This window comes from Ricinus communis, chromosome 7, assembly GCF_019578655.1.
Source record: "Ricinus communis isolate WT05 ecotype wild-type chromosome 7, ASM1957865v1, whole genome shotgun sequence".
In the NCBI taxonomy this organism is placed as follows: Eukaryota; Viridiplantae; Streptophyta; class Magnoliopsida; order Malpighiales; family Euphorbiaceae; genus Ricinus; species Ricinus communis.
The window spans coordinates 20,613,485-20,629,400 of record NC_063262.1 but is presented as its reverse complement, the minus strand read 5'-3'; the positions used below and the strand labels follow the sequence as shown (position 1 = coordinate 20,629,400).

Sequence of the window (15,916 nt, the reverse complement as noted above, 5' to 3'; positions counted from 1 at the left end):
CTGCACCTCCCATTTTGCAATTCAAAAAGACAAAATTCCTAAGGTAAATTTTTGAATAGAAAATCAAAAGGAAAAAGGAAGAAATTCGCTCGCGTAGACGTCTTCCTCTTTAGAACACACCGCCGCACCTCTCAATTTTCAATTCAGAAAGACAAAATCCCTAAAGCAAATTTCTAGACAGAAAATCAAAAGGAAGAAGGAAGAAGGAAGAAATTGGCTCGCCTAGACGTCTTTCTCTTTAGCGCCACACATAATTGGCTCACAAAAATACAGAAGCAAGAATTGGCTCGCGTAGACGTCTTCCTCTTTAGCGCTCTCTCTTTCCATAACTGTGCCGTCGTTGTTCAGTCCCGGATTTTTTTTCTTTTTTATATTTTTATATTTATTTTTTATGGGTAGATTGTTGGCTTCAACTGTGAAAAATATTTTATTTTAATGACTGTCATCTGCAAAATATTTTTATGCTAACAGTAATATATATTTTAATGGTTTGTATTTGAACATTGAATGAATTATTATACTTACAAGTGACTGAATTGCAAAACAGGTTGTTAAGAATGTGATTGTAACTTTAATTCAGATTTTCATGCAACTTTTTTTAGGTTGGTAATCATATTTTCTCTAAATGTATTTGATTAAAGATGAGATTAAAGTTGTATTTTTTAAAATTTTTTAAAACTGAAAATAGCACCGAACCGAATTGTATTTAACCGTAAAAATTAGTACAATACGGTGCGGATCCTTTTATGTTTGGTACGGTGCTGGTACCTTCAATTTTAAAAGAACCGAGGTTTGGTACGGTACTGGTGATTTATAGATAACCGAACTGGACCGATCCGTGCTCAGCCTACAAGTAATATCAGAGCCATCCTTCATGTTAATCATTGAGAAAAGAAAAGGATGATAGAATGATTGATAATATATATATATAACGATTTCCAAAGCATGAAGTCCAGTAGATTTTATCACGATCAAATCAAATGCAGCATATTTTTCTTTTTGGAAGACATGAGGATCATTTCTTTTATTCAATGGCAGTAGCAATTATCATGAAAAGGTGGTCTTAATATCTTAAGACATGCTCATATAATCGGTAATGGCTAAAGTGATTTTTTACGTGATAAGGCTCTAGTAGCCATTATGTTTATTTTGTTGATATCATTATTATTTTTTAAGGATTCAAATTTTATGATTAAATTTCTTTTAAAGTATTTTTCATCTTTTAGGAAGACAATAACAATATATTAAAATGATGTGCAAAGGTGGGAGAGATCGAATATCATGTCTATAATGATTATGAAGAAGGCCATTCTAGAAGCATTCATGGGCGCAATATTTAAACAGATAGAAACAATTTAGGATTTTCTTACACACATTGAAAAGAGATTTGTCAAGAATAAAAAGGTTGAAATTGGTACGTTCTTAACAAGTCTAATTTCTATGAGGTACAAAATTAAAGGTAATATCAGGGAGTACGTCCTGGAGATGTCTCATCTTGCTTCAAAGTTGAAAGCATTTTAGCTAGAACTTCCTGAGAACTTGCTGGTGTATCTCATTTTAATATCACTTCCAACACAGTTTAGTCAGTTTAAGGTGAACTATAAGCTCATCTTACACTAGATTTAGGAAGAAAAAGAACTAAAGCAAAATAAGATAGAGAGGGCTCACCTAGCATCAACCTTTAAAGACAAGGGCAAGGAAAAGAAAAAGAAAAAGGATAAGGAAGCTGCATATAAAACATCTTACCATAAACAACAAAAGAAGCCGAAAAGCCAAAAAGTACTAGTTATTCTTTTATGGAGCTGAAGGGAATAATAAGAACCAATACACCAATTATCATACATGGAGTGCTAAAAAATATATGCTTATTAATTTAGTTTGTTTAAGGTTAATTTAACTACGGTTTCTAGACACTCTTGGGGGATAGATTCTAGTGCAACAACCCACATCAGTGTGCCTATGCAGGATTGCTTGAATTGCCGAAAGCTAAGTGATGGTGAAAGATACATCAATGTGAGCGACAATAAGATAACTCAAGTTGAAGCAATTGAAACTTTTAGGTTATTATTAAGGACTCGATATTATTTGGATCTTAATGAAATATTTATTGTACCGTTTTTTAAACAGAATTTGATTTCTATTTCTGCTTTGGACAAATCAAGTTATTCTTGTTCATTCTGGAATGGAGAATTCAGTTTGTTTCATGATTCAAAATTGGCTGGTTCCAATTCTTTGTCAAGTCACGATAATCTTTATTCACTTGATACAATTGCTTCATGTAATGAATCCTAGCAATTAAGTACACGAGGTACTAAAAGAAAATTAACCAATAAGAATTCAACTGTGTAATGGCACAAAAGATAATTAGGTCATATCTCTATATGGAGAATAGAGAGACTTGTGTCAATTAAAATTCTAGATTCCATAGACTTCATAGACTTTGATGTTTGTGTTGACTTTATAAAGAAAAAATGAACCAATAAAAGTATATTTAAAGCTAAGACCACTTTAGACGTCTTAGAACTTACACATATAAATATTTATGGACCATTCCCTACGGTTGCTTGGAATGGCCAATAATACTTTATAACATTCATAGATGATTTTTCTAGATATAGCTATATGTGTCTCATTCATGAAAGTTACAGCAATTGGATGTGTTCAAATAATATAAGGGTGAAGTTGAGAACTAACTCAATAAAAGAATCAAAAGCGTCATATCTGATTGTGATGGTGAATATTATGGCAGATATGACAATTTAAGTGAATAATGTCTAGGACTATTTGCTAAATTCATAGAGGAATATGGTACTGTCCTATAGTACACATGTTGGGTTTGCCCATTATGAATGGTGTTGCTGAAAGATGAAACATGATGCTTAAAGATATGATGGGAAGCATGAATAATCATTCTACCTTGCCGGACTCATTATAGGGAGAAGCACTTAAGACTGCAGCATATATTCTTAATAGAGTTCCAACTACAGCAACTACCAAAACTCCTTATGAACTTTGAATAGGCAAGAAGTCTAGTTTAAAGCACCCTCATGTTTGGGGTTTACCCAATTGAGATGAATCCTTATAATCCTAATGAAAAGAAGTTGGACTTGAGAAAGTTGTTATTTTATTGGATATTCTGAAAGATCTAAGGGATACAAGTTTTATAATCCTAACATTAAGTCGATTTTCAAGACAATAAGTGCCTGACTTTTTAAGGATGATGAATTTGCAGGGGGAGGTACAGTTAAGGACTTTTTCTTTGTAGAGGAATACATTGATTTTTCCACAGGTGTTATTGGCGTTGATTAAGATCCTATTCCTGGCCTTGTTTAAGACACAACAAATCAAGACAATATTGGAGAACCTCACTTTCAAAAAAACTATTCCAAAAGAAAAAACTCAAGCACCTTAAGAACCTATGCCATTAAGAAGATCCACTAGAGAAAGGAGAAGTGCAATGCTAGATGACTGCATCGTATTTCTCTAAGAATATGAGGCAAACATAGGAATGATGTGATGGAAGATGATCCGATTAACTTTTTTCAAGCCATGGAGAGTTCTAACTCTAAAAAATGGATTGATGCCATGAATAAAAAGATGAAGTCAATAAAGGACAACAACATATGGGACCTTATCCTGTTGCTAGAAAGAGTGAAACCCATTAGTTGCAAATGGATATTTAAGACTAAGAGAGATTCGAGAGGCAATATGGAGAGATACAAGACTTGCCTAGTTATAAAGGGCTTTACACAGAAAGGAAGGCATTAACTAAAAATAGACTTTTTCTTCGTTATCTTCAAAAGACTCTATCAGGATTATAATGACATTAGTGGCAGAATTCAATCCTGAGTTATATCAGATGGATGTAAAGACAAAATTTCTTAATGTTAACATTAATAAGACGATTTATATGATGCAACTAGAAAACTTTGTATTCGAAGACCCAAAGAATATGTTTTGCGAACTTAAGAAATCCATTTATGGGCTCAAGCAAGCATCTCAATAATAGTATTTCAACTTTCATTAAGTGATCATCTTATTCGGTTTTAAGATGAATTTGGTTGATGATTGCATATATCATAAGTTTTGTGGGAGTAATATACAGTCTTTTAGTTTTATATATCGATGACATCTTGCTTATAATCAATGATATAGGCTTATTGCATGAAACCAGTAGATTTCTAGCTGAGAATTGAGATGAAAGATCTTGGTGACACTTCTTTTGTATTAGGCATAAAAATATATCGGGATTGCTCTCGGGGTATTCTTAGATTATCACAAAAGAGTTATATCGAAAAGGTTCTCAAAAGATATATAATGCAAGATTATAAATCAGTTGATACCTTTATGGCTAAAGGAGACAAGTTTAGTCCCACTCAATGCCCTAAGAATGATTTTGATAAAAAGAAAGTGCAAAAGATTTCATATGCCTCAGTAGTACGCAATCTAATAAATGCTCAAGTTTGTACGTGACTTAATATCACGTATGTTATTGGAATGTGGTCAGATATATAAGCAATCCAGGAAGGGACCATTTGGAAGCAGGCAAACAGGTCTTCAGTACTTACAAAGAACAAAAGACTATTTGCTCATATGTTGAAGGTCAGATAAGCTTGAGATAATTGGGTATGACTCCGATTTTACCGGATGTTAAAACAGTATGGAATCCACTTTGGGCTATATGTATCTGTTAGCTAGAGGTGCTATCTCCTAGAAGAGTGCTAAACAGTCTTTTATAGCCTCTTCTACTATGGGAGCAAAGTTTATAGCATGTTATAAGGTGTCTAATTATAGAATATGGTTGCAAAATTTTATCATGAGGCTGTGCATAGTGGACAGTGTGGATTTTAAGTTATTTTGTGATAAAAAATCAGTAATTATTTATTCCAACAACAATAGGAGCTCGACGGAGTTGAAGCATATATATATTAAATTTATAGTTGTTAACGGAAGAGTTTAGTATGGATTGTTGTCTATAAAGCACATGAGAACAAACTTCATGATTGCGGATCCACTTACTAAAGGATTACCACCCAAGATGTTTCATGAGCACACTATTCATATGGTGTCATATGTCATTTGATGATATTAAGCTTTAGTAGGAGTTTATAACTTTAGATGCTTATATATTATAAATATATTTTCAATTATTTCTCGATTATGATATTTTAAGTTTCTCTTCTATAGAAATAAAATTTCAGTTTATTCACACTTTGGTTTTGATAATGGTATGTTCTCACTAAAATTTAAGGATGGACCAATTGGAAATAGACATATTAAGAATATTACATGTAATTTTCATGCTACACATTCACACATGATCCATTTCATTCAATTATGGAAGCATATGTGACCATTGACAGGTTGAATTACGAAAGATGTAACAAAAGCCACACTGATCCTATATTAGTATAATTGATGGACTGAATTAATTATAAATATATTTCAAATATGACAATAGAGTTTAGCTCATACAGTTATTTTGACAATGTTTAATTATAAGGTTATACATTTAGCCTAAGTGGTTAATCCAACATTGGACTTATATATCAATAATTATATATTATAAGATGTCATATAAGAATAAGCCCAATTAAAAGTGATCTACTAAAGTTTGGATAATCTAGGCTTTAATGCATCTAATATGTTGTGGACTTCTAATGTATAGAGACCTAAAGATAATTTCTATTTTTATGATAGGCTAAATGAAAATACCAAAAAGATAATATTATAATTTTTTATTATTTCTATATATATGGTGTTATAGTCCCCAGGTAGAGCTAAAATAGTCGTCTCTCCGGATAGTAGTCATCTCCATATTAAGAGATGATAACCTTTGCTTATTATAAGGAAAATAATTGTCCCTTCAAATAGAAAAGATGTTAGTATTATCGCCCCTTATGGAATAAAAGATAAAGGGAATAGAGATGACATATGAGAATAATTTTTTTTAAACATTTAAAGGACGACTCTATATTCTTTTATAGCATTAGATCATCTTAATTATTCATAATTTTACACTTTTCATCTGTAATATAGCGATTGCATTATTTATAATAGTTATATCACCATTCCACAATCACATAAAATATCCTCTTTTTATAGAAGTAACTTCTTAAGATCACAATTAAAGCTTATTGAGTTTGAATTCTCAATGTACTATCTACTTGACTTTAATAATAACTTTCCCAGTGTTAGAGCTTGAGAACATGGATCCGAAGCCGTCCAAAAAGCTCTCAATCCCATTGAATATCTTGTGTTTAAAGTGCAATTTTCCTTGAGCTATATAGCCTTCTATTTCCTTCATAAATTCTGGAAAACGATTCAGATATGTACCCACCATAAATCCTTCCATCCTCACCTCCTTGCCAATCATATTAAACAGGTTTCTAATGCCATCTCTCTCTGTGCTACCCTGCATTCACAAACACCAAAACACCCATAAGGTATTTTAATAATTTCAAATTCTTTTATCCCACATTGTCATTCACATTTTATGGGCTTTTAAATTTTATGAGATGAATTGTCAGCAAAAACCAAAAGCTTAGCTCCTCACCAGCTTATTTATGATCACATTGTTGAAATAATTAAAAAAAGAAAAAAATTAAAGGATTTGGTGGTCAAAAGACAATCTTGACCACACATTTAAACTTAGTTCTTGGCCACCGCCGGTGCTTGGAGGCCAAGCACCTCTTGTCTATAAAAGGCAAGAGGTGCAAGTCCTCAAGACATCTCATAACAGTCCCACAAAAAACCACATCAACATTTCCCTTATTTATATATATATATATATATAATTATTAGAGAGAATTAGAGAGATAAATAAAAAACGTGTTCACCTTAAAAATTAGAGAAAAGTTATAATCTCATGTTTCTTTTATAGTAGAATTTTTCTATTCTTCACGTAGTTTTTACCCTAATTTGTTTGAGAATTTTTCATGTAAAATTTATGTATTTTATTTTCTTCATTATTATTTTTCTCAGTCTATTTTAGCTGCAATTCTGCTCTATTCTATCCGAATTAATTATAAGTGGTATCAAAGCCTGACATGAGTGTTAATATCTACTCATTGTACGCTCTATGGTCACTACTAATAAGTGGATCCTCCATATTAGAAAATAAATTAGATTATTAATCATCCTTTGAAGGTTGTGATAGAAGCAATGGCGGTAAAATTTGAGATTGAAAAGTTAAATATGAGTAATTTCTCATTGTGGAAATTAGAGATAAAAACTATTTTAAAAAAAGATAATTGCCTAGCGGTTATTAGTGAAAGGCCAAAAGAATTCGCAGATGATAATAAATAGAATCAGATGAATGAAAATGCTATGCAAATCTCATCTGGCACTTGCAGATAGAGTATTTTCAAGCATAGAGGAGAAAAAAACAACAAAAGAGACTTTGGATCTTCTCACAAAATTATAAGGGGCCAAGTCATTTCATAACAAAATTTTTCTTAAGAGAAAATTGTATACTCTTTTGATGTTTGAATCTACATAAGTAACAGAGCACATAAATACCCTGAATACTATATTTTCTCAACTCATATCACTAGGTTGCAAAATAGAGCAAAATGAACGTGTTGAACTTTTACTTCAAAATTTAACTGATTCATATAATCAACTTGTCATCAATCTGACAAATATATTCTCACCGACTATCTAAATTCTGGTAATATTGCAGCTACTATTATGGAGAAAAACATCAACGCAAGAACAAAGAAGATAAGTTGACAAGTTCACAACAAGTAGAGACTTTAATAGTGACAAGAGGGAGATCAACAGAATGTGGCTCAAGTGGAATCCAAAATCAAGATAGGTGAAAGTCAAGAAGTAAGAAGAATATGATATAGCAAGAAGGGTCATCTGAGGAAGGAAAATTGGAATTTAAACAAGAAAAATTTCAATCATTAACAAAATGTAGCAAGTACCTCAAGTGAAGGTGATATTTTATGTTGTGAACATCGACAACTGGTGAATGCAGGAAGAGATTTGCTAATGTATGACTTATTGACTCAGGAGCCATATTTCATATGACCTTTTGACGAGAATGGTTCCATCATTATTTGGTGTTATAATGATACTGGTGTCATTAAAACTTTAACTATAATCAAAGGTTAAGCTGGTTTTTTTTTCTTCATCCTTTCTTCTTCTTCTTCTTCTTTTTTTCATCCATTCTTCTTTACTTAGAAAAGAGGAACTGGAATAGAAATCAAGACCATTAAAAGCTTTCTTATTAATTATTGGCTTAAAGTGATATTGGCGTTTGCTTTTCTTCTACTTCTCTCTCTTTCCTTAAATTTTTTTTCTAAACCAAACACATCATGAATCTCTTTCTTTCTTTTCCTAAATCTGTCTTTTTTATTCAACTTAATTAGCTTTTGTAATCCAAAACTCTATTTTGAATTCTTAATATATATTGAAAATTTGAAAGAAAATCTTATGTTGATGGTGACTATAAATTGTTTCTGGATAATGAGAGAGGAAAGAGAAATTGAATTTTTTTGATATTCTTATGGAGCTGAACCCATCAAATCATTAACTATGGAGCTGACGCAGAAACACCCACTTGAATGATCACATCTTTAATAGATACAGTGCAAGCATTAACGAATTCTATTAAGAAAATAAAAGCCATTTCCAAATTTCAATGCATTTTTTTTTCTCTTCTCTTTAATTTTTTCAAAAGTTTAACCTCTAACACCTCCTAATAATTTATAGAATCTTAATAAAAAGAAGAGCTTGAAGTGGTTAGACTTTTTGACAAGCATGAAGGATACATGAATTTACCTTATAGAATTCAATGCAAAAATAGCTTCTTGTTCTTTTTTTCTTGAGTAATAATTTGATTTAGTAAAATATTGATGTGCTGCTAGGATTTTGATTTTTTATGATAAACATACAAAAAGAAGAAGAAGAAAGTGTGAAAAGAAACATGGTTTAACCAATATTGCTTAGTGAGGAAAGGAAATAGAGAACGTGTGTCACTAGCGCAATATGCACTATAGCCCAGCCTTTCAATCGTCTTTTCTGCATCTCCATCTACGATGCTATCATCTTAGTGTTTTGCTGAATATTTAATCTAACTTGTACTACCAATAACCCATCAAATAGTTATTTGCTATACTATTAATAGTTTTTTTAATCAATGGTTTAGATTAAATGTAAAAAATTTAATGGTTCAAAATTTTGATAGCACTGGCGTCATGTGATACATAATCAATTATTGCTCCATCATTATGAACCTATCTCTAAAGGATCTGCATTCAGTTGCAATGGTCATGCCTTAAAGATTGTTAATATTAGAACTAGCAAGTTGAAGTTCCATGTAAAAGGCCTCAGAAAAAAATAGTTGTCATTAGGTCAATTGGATGTAAGATTATAGTCGAGAAATGGATTATGAAGGTGATTCGAGGTGTGCTTGTACTTATAAAGGAAGAAAAGATTGTTGCAAACTTGTACATATTGAAGGGAGAGACTTTGCAAGAGCCAGAAGCATCAGTTAGTTCAAATGAAAGATTTGCAATGGTGTGGCATCAGAAGCTTGGACATATGTCTGAATAAGGAATGGAAATCCTTGTGGAGTAAAAGCTACTTCTAGGCCTCACAAAGGTGCCCTTATCCTTTTGTAAGCATTGTGTTAAACAACATAGATTAAAGTTCAACACATCGAATTCTAGAAGTAAAGAGATTTTAGGATTGGTTCACTTTGATATATGGCAAGCACCAGTCATATCCTTGAGAGGAGCGAAGTACTTTATGTCCTTCATATATGACTACTCTAAGAGATGTTAGGTGTATCTTATCAAGAGTAAGGCAGATGTGTTTTCAGTCTTCAAAGTATTTAAAGCGCAGGTAGAACTTGAATCTGGTAGATAGATCAAGTGTTTGTAAATAGATAATAGAGGGGAATATATAAGTAATGATTTTGGAGAATTTGTAATCAAGAAAGCATCAAAAGGCGGTTCACTACAGTATACACTCCTCAGCAAAATAGAGTGGCAGAGCAGATGTATAGGACCTTATAGAAAAAATAAGAGATATGTTTATAGCTTTAGGCTTAAACAAGGCTTTCTGGACAGAGGCAGTCAATACCATCTATTATGTAGTAAATCAAGCCCCATCAACTGTAATTGAGTTGAAGACTCCGATGATGATGTGGTTTGGCAAGCCAGTTGATTATTTAATGTACAATGCCCAAAAAACTATAAAGTTGGATTCAAAAACTATAATGTTGCATATTGTCTTCTAACAGAGGATGGAGAGCCACTAACTCTTTAAGAGGCAATGACTAGTTAAGATGCAGCTCAATGGATGACAATAATGTAAGAAGAAATGGAAGCTTTTTATAAGAACAAAACTAAAAAATTTGTACATTACCACAAGGAAGAAAGCCCATTAGCAACAAACAGTTGTATAAGATCAAGCATAACAACAATGACCAAGTGGAGCGTATCGTGCAAGATTAGTGGTAAAAAGATATACTCAGAAAGAAGGCATTAACTTTAACGAGATCTTTTTCCTAGTGGTTCGACTTACAACAGTCAAAGTAGTCTTAGCAATGTGTACTACATTTGACTTACGTTTGGAGTAGTTAGATGTCAAAGCGGCTTTTCTTCATAGAGATCTAGAAGAAATTAAAACAGAACTTAGTGTGCAAGTTAAACAAATCTATGTACAGTCCCAAACATGTGCAGAGGTGTTGGTATAAGAGATTTGATTCCTTCATTATGGGCCTTAGATACAATAGACCTAATATAGGCCCTTGTGCATATTTCAAGAGGTTTGGTGAAAGTGATTTCATTATTTTATTGTTTTATAAAGACGACATATTGGTAGCAAGCCCAATAAAGATCGTATCAAAGAGTTAAAGGCACAGTTAGCTAGAGAGTTTAAAATGAAAGACTTGGGACCAACAAACAAAATTTTGAGGATGCAAATTCACTGAGATAAAATTAAAAGAAAGATTTAGCTATTTCAGGAAAACTATTTGAAGAAAGTCTTATGACACTTCAACATGCAGGATTGTAAGCCAAATCTATCCCTCTTCATGTTAATTTCAAGTTATCCTCCAGTATGAGCCCTAGTAGTGAATTAGAGAGGATGAAGATGTCTCGAGTATTGTATGCATCAGCAGTGAAAAGTTTAATATTCGCCATAATTTATACAAGTCTAGACATTGCACAAGTAAATGGAGTGGTTATTTAGTATATGACGAATCTTGATCGAGAACAATGGAATATTGTTAAAAGGGACCTTAGATACATTAAAGGAACCACATATATTGCATTATGTTATGGAAAATCAGATTTTTTATTATCAGAAAATATGATGACTCAGATTATATAAGTGATTTTGATAAAAGCAAATCCATCAGTGGGTATGTGTTTGTTCTTGCTAGCGGAGCTATAATTTGGGTTTCAAAACTGCAATTAGTTATAGCTACATCGAAAATAGAAGTAGAGTATATTATGGCTATAAAAGCTATTAAAGAAGCAGTATAGTTAAAAATGGTATTGGAGGAGCTCAAGGCATGAACAAGAGAATATTTCTTTGTTTTGTGATAGAATGCCTTGCATCTTGCAAGAAATCCAACCTTTCATTCGAAGACAAAATAAACTTGGATATGTAAAAAAATTCATACAAAATAAGATCTAGCATATTACACGACAAAGATAATAAATGCTGACAAGTTCATTTAGTATGGATCTTTGAATAGCCTAACGCAGATATAAACAACATGAGAATAACAAGATAAAAAGGATGGTGTGAAGATATTATTGGCTCTCAATCAAATCTTCAAGTGGAAAAATTTTAAAATAATTAAAAAAAGGAATAAAAAAATTAAAGGATTTGGTGGCCAAGAATGTTTTTTGGCCACCCAATGGTGTTTGGAGGCCAGTTATAGACAAAACATGAAACATCTTATAACAAACCCACAAAAAATCCCATCTCCATTTTCCTTATTTATATATAAAAAATTCTTAGAGAGATTGAGAGATAAATAAAAAGAGTATTCTCTCTAAAATTAAAGAGAAATTATAATACCTTATTTATTCTTGTATGTGATTCTTATCCTAATTTATTCAAAAAAATTTATATAAAATTTATGTGTTTTTTTTTTCATTATTATTTTTCTCAATCTATTTTGGCTGCAATTCTTCTCTATGTAGTCGGAATAAGTTACGGTAGACATTCTTCATGGCCCTTTTAGTTTTGAGTTCAAAGAAAATTATAAAAGAAAAAAAGTATTAATGTGGTTGTATTTTTTTCCTCATTCTACGGTTTGTAGTTTTAATGCTTGTCCACTTCATTACTCTTTCAAATGATATTATTATTTTTCTATATTATGACATTAATAAACATTAATTTGATATAGTAGAATTATTTTCTATTTAATTTATTATCAAATCAATTAATGAGATATTTCTAAGAATATTATAAATTTATTTTAAAACTTATTTTATTTTATTTTATTTATTTATTATTAAACTAAAAAAATATATATAAATTTTATTAATCACAAGTACAATATTATTAAATGATTTGTTAAGATATATAAAGTACCTTATTATATTGAGAAATCATTCCACAAAGCGGGATTCGTGCATGATGATTGACATGGTTCAGCACTCCCTCTAGCATTTTACCCCCAACATTATCCAAGTATAAATCAATCCCATCAGGAAAGTACCTGTTGAATTCCAGGTCATTTTCTTAACGTCAAGCAATTTATTTAGTTAAATTCCAGAGTCAAAAATACTCAAATTGGAAAAACAAAATAATGAGGAATATTGGTTGATGGATTACTTGCTCAAAGCAGCATCAAAATCCTTTTCTGTGTGGTAATTGAAGGCATCGTCGTACCCGAATTCCTCCTTTAAAAGCTTTATCTGTAAAATTAACAAATTGAACAGTAAAAATCATATGGATATTTTAATTAAAATGAAAGAAAATTTAAATATTAATTATAATATTTTTCTATTAATTATATAAGAATAAATTGTTAATAATAATATAAATGACCGAAAAAACACTATATCTTATAAAAAGAATACTTAGTTAATTAGTAATTAGAAAACTATTTATATAAAATGACAGAATGTATATTTAAACATGAATTACGGACATTTAATCACTATAATATATTAACTTTTAATTTAGTCTAACCAGCATCTGAATTCTATTTTTATAATATTTTAAATACCTTTAATTTTTTATTTAATTTAACAGACATTTAAATTTTATTTTTTATAACATTTAAATATTTATAAACAATTCATACGAACATATAGAATGAAATCACATGTTAAAAATTGTTTAATATATTAAAAAAATAAATTGAGATGTTAATTAAGTTATATCAAGAGTTAAGTGTTGAAGTAATTATACGGACAAGTTTCATAATTAACCTATATAAAATGATTAAGATAGCCAATTTATTTACAATTTTTATTTTATTTTTTGTTATTATTAAAAGCAAAGGGCAGTCTTGTATTATGCAACTGTTGGTATAATTTTCTAAAGAGTGCTTAAAGAATAAATTTCATGCTGATCATTTCTGGGTTTCTAAAACTAGAAGTACCTAAAAAATTTCTGTGGACGTACGTTAAGTGGCTCAAAATGAGGAATTGATAATTACCTTTTCATCAGTTCCAGCACTCCCAATAACTCTGCAGCCCTTTAGCTTAGCCAATTGTCCGGCAACCATTCCAACACCTCCAGCTGCGGCTGAGATGAATACATTTGACCCTGGCCTTGGGTCACCTATTACCTTTATCCCCACCCATGCTGCAAACCCAGCTACCCCTATGAAGTCCATATCTAGTTTAATCTCAAATCTGGCCTTAATTTTAGCATGAATGATTAATCAAGTAATTGTTTTCGCAAAAAAAATTATATTACCAAATGAGATGTCCCCTGGTGATAAAATTAACAGTAATAAAAATGAAATATATTTATTACCGAAGCAACTGAGGTAGTGTGGCAAGGTAATATTCCCTGGCACTTTATCAATCTTTCTCATTATCACGTCTGATGGTGTTACACAGAATTCCCCAGCTGGAAAGAAAAAGCTAAAAACATTGTCACCCTCCTTATATTTGCTACTTTTTGACCGAATTACCCTTCCAATTGCAAGTGTTGATATCACCTGCATATAAGTTAATAAACATTATCACTGCACTTTTCATTTATTTAATTTATTCTATAAAATTAGAAAGTGCATTTTTATAAGAAAGGCTAAATATATAAATGGACCTATGATCTTGTCATATTTCTGCAATTGGCCTCTTAAACTTCAGTTTGATTCAAATGGGTATCTGGATTGTTATTTATATATCATTCACTAACATAAGTAATAAAATAATTATATTCTAACTGATGCCGAGAGCGATGGAAAACAGAGGAGAAAGCACGAGAGAAAGGGCAGGCGAAGGAGGCAGCATGAAAGCGACGATAGGTGGAGGAGTCTGCACCACTGATAAGTCTAGGCGAAAATACAAGAGCGACGAAAGTTAACAGCATAACTGACTATAATTACGAAAGTGATGATATCCATTTTTTTAATGATTTTTTTAAATTATTCTCATATAATAAAATTTTTCATAATGTATTTTTAGATAGTAATAGAGAAGACGCATCAAACGACTGTTATGTAATAATTTACAAATAACAAAACAAAAATTAGAAAGTTCAATTGCACCACAATTGAGTTTGAGAGGCCAATTCTAAAAACATGATAGATTCTAAAAATCATTTATGTATTTAACCTTATAAAAATTAAGCCCTTCCATTTCCATAAGAGATGGAGTTTTGAGATTTCCAATTCAAAATACACTTCAAGAAATGAATTAGCAAAGTTGCACAGATAGACAGCACTTAAGACCTTTTAGGACACGTGCACATGTGAATAACAAAATGAGACACGTCCTATTAAGCTATGCAAATTTAGAGAAAACACTTTTAACATGGTTTGTTTCCGACCAACCACCAACGTAGCAGACAGAATCCATCTAATAATCTCTCATTTACTAACACATTTCCAATATATCTATGAAATCAGATTAAAGTTTATCTCATAAAAGAAAACGTTGAGCATTACGAACCTGATTGAGATCGAAAGGAGGCATATCAAGGCCATCTCTGAAACCAGTCATTCTAGTACGTTGATAAGGATCGACAGAAATCCAAAGGATCTCAACTGCGACATGGTCATCAGGAATGGAATCAGCGACCAAAGACAATGTTGCAGTGCGGATTTTCAGATGATCGGAAGTTGGAACGCCTTGAGGTGCATACGCTGCCATGTACCATTCCTTGCTCTCCACACTGTCTCCTGACATGCTTTCTTCTTTTCTTTTCTTTTCTTTTTTTTCTGTTTTTGAAAAGAGAAAAATAATTTCGTAAATCTATTCAAATGTTGTGAAAGATAGAGTGGGGAGAGACGTCCATTATATAGAGAAAAGAATACTGGAATTGAGTCGTTAACTTATAGGAAGGTTTTGGCTTTTGAATAAGTCAATTGAGATGACGTCATGTAACCCCCTACTTTCCTACTAGAATCTAGCAATTTCAGTAACTCTATAAATATCTCCCACTATTTTACTTAATATTTTTTTAAAAGTATATATAATTTATTAACAACAATTACATATAATAATATGATAATAATAATTTAATAAATATCTTAATTGACTAGAGTCAATCCTAATATTTTTGGATCCCTCTTAATATAAATTTTAATATCTTATTTTTTTATTAGGTTATATATTAATTATATTTATAAATTAATGATTAAACGATAATTATGATATTTTAGTACTAAAATCAGTATTCCTAGAAAAACAACTTAGTAACTAACATTTCAATTATATTACTAAATATTATTTTGTATATATATAGATGTTAATTATAT

At 31.1% G+C, this 15,916-nt stretch overlaps 1 protein-coding gene across 2 annotated transcripts; it reads right to left on the bottom strand.

Annotated features, from left to right (window-relative positions):
* Positions 1-6,079: 6,079 nt before the first annotated feature.
* On the bottom strand, positions 6,080-15,477 carry LOC8260687 (2-alkenal reductase (NADP(+)-dependent)). Of its 2 annotated transcripts, none has more exons than XM_015725686.2 (6): positions 15,108-15,477; positions 13,966-14,152; positions 13,643-13,791; positions 12,811-12,893; positions 12,568-12,694; positions 6,080-6,415 (listed from the first exon to the last, which is right to left on the bottom strand). In XM_015725686.2, the coding sequence occupies exons 1-6, from the start codon at positions 15,342-15,344 to the stop codon at positions 6,164-6,166; spliced, it is 1,035 nt and encodes a 344-aa protein (XP_015581172.1). In that variant the 5' UTR covers positions 15,345-15,477; the 3' UTR covers positions 6,080-6,163. The 2 variants fall into 2 exon arrangements, with proteins under 2 accessions (XP_015581172.1, XP_015581171.1); XM_015725685.2 differs by having other exon boundaries at positions 13,643-13,809; positions 15,108-15,471.
* Positions 15,478-15,916: the final 439 nt, after the last annotated feature.

Bases quoted from the DNA above. Each gene is read 5' to 3' on its own strand.
- LOC8260687 (XM_015725685.2), bottom strand. From the start codon at position 15,344: ATGTCAGGAGACAGTGTGGAGAGCAAGGAATGGTACATGGCAGCGTAT. The intron at 13,810-13,965 runs GTAATAAATATA...TGGACTTCATAG, and splicing joins ACACTACCTCAGTTGCTTCG to GGGTAGCTGGGTTTGCAGCA. The intron at 12,894-13,642 runs GTAATTATCAAT...TTAATTTTACAG, and splicing joins GTGCTGGAACTGATGAAAAG to ATAAAGCTTTTAAAGGAGGA.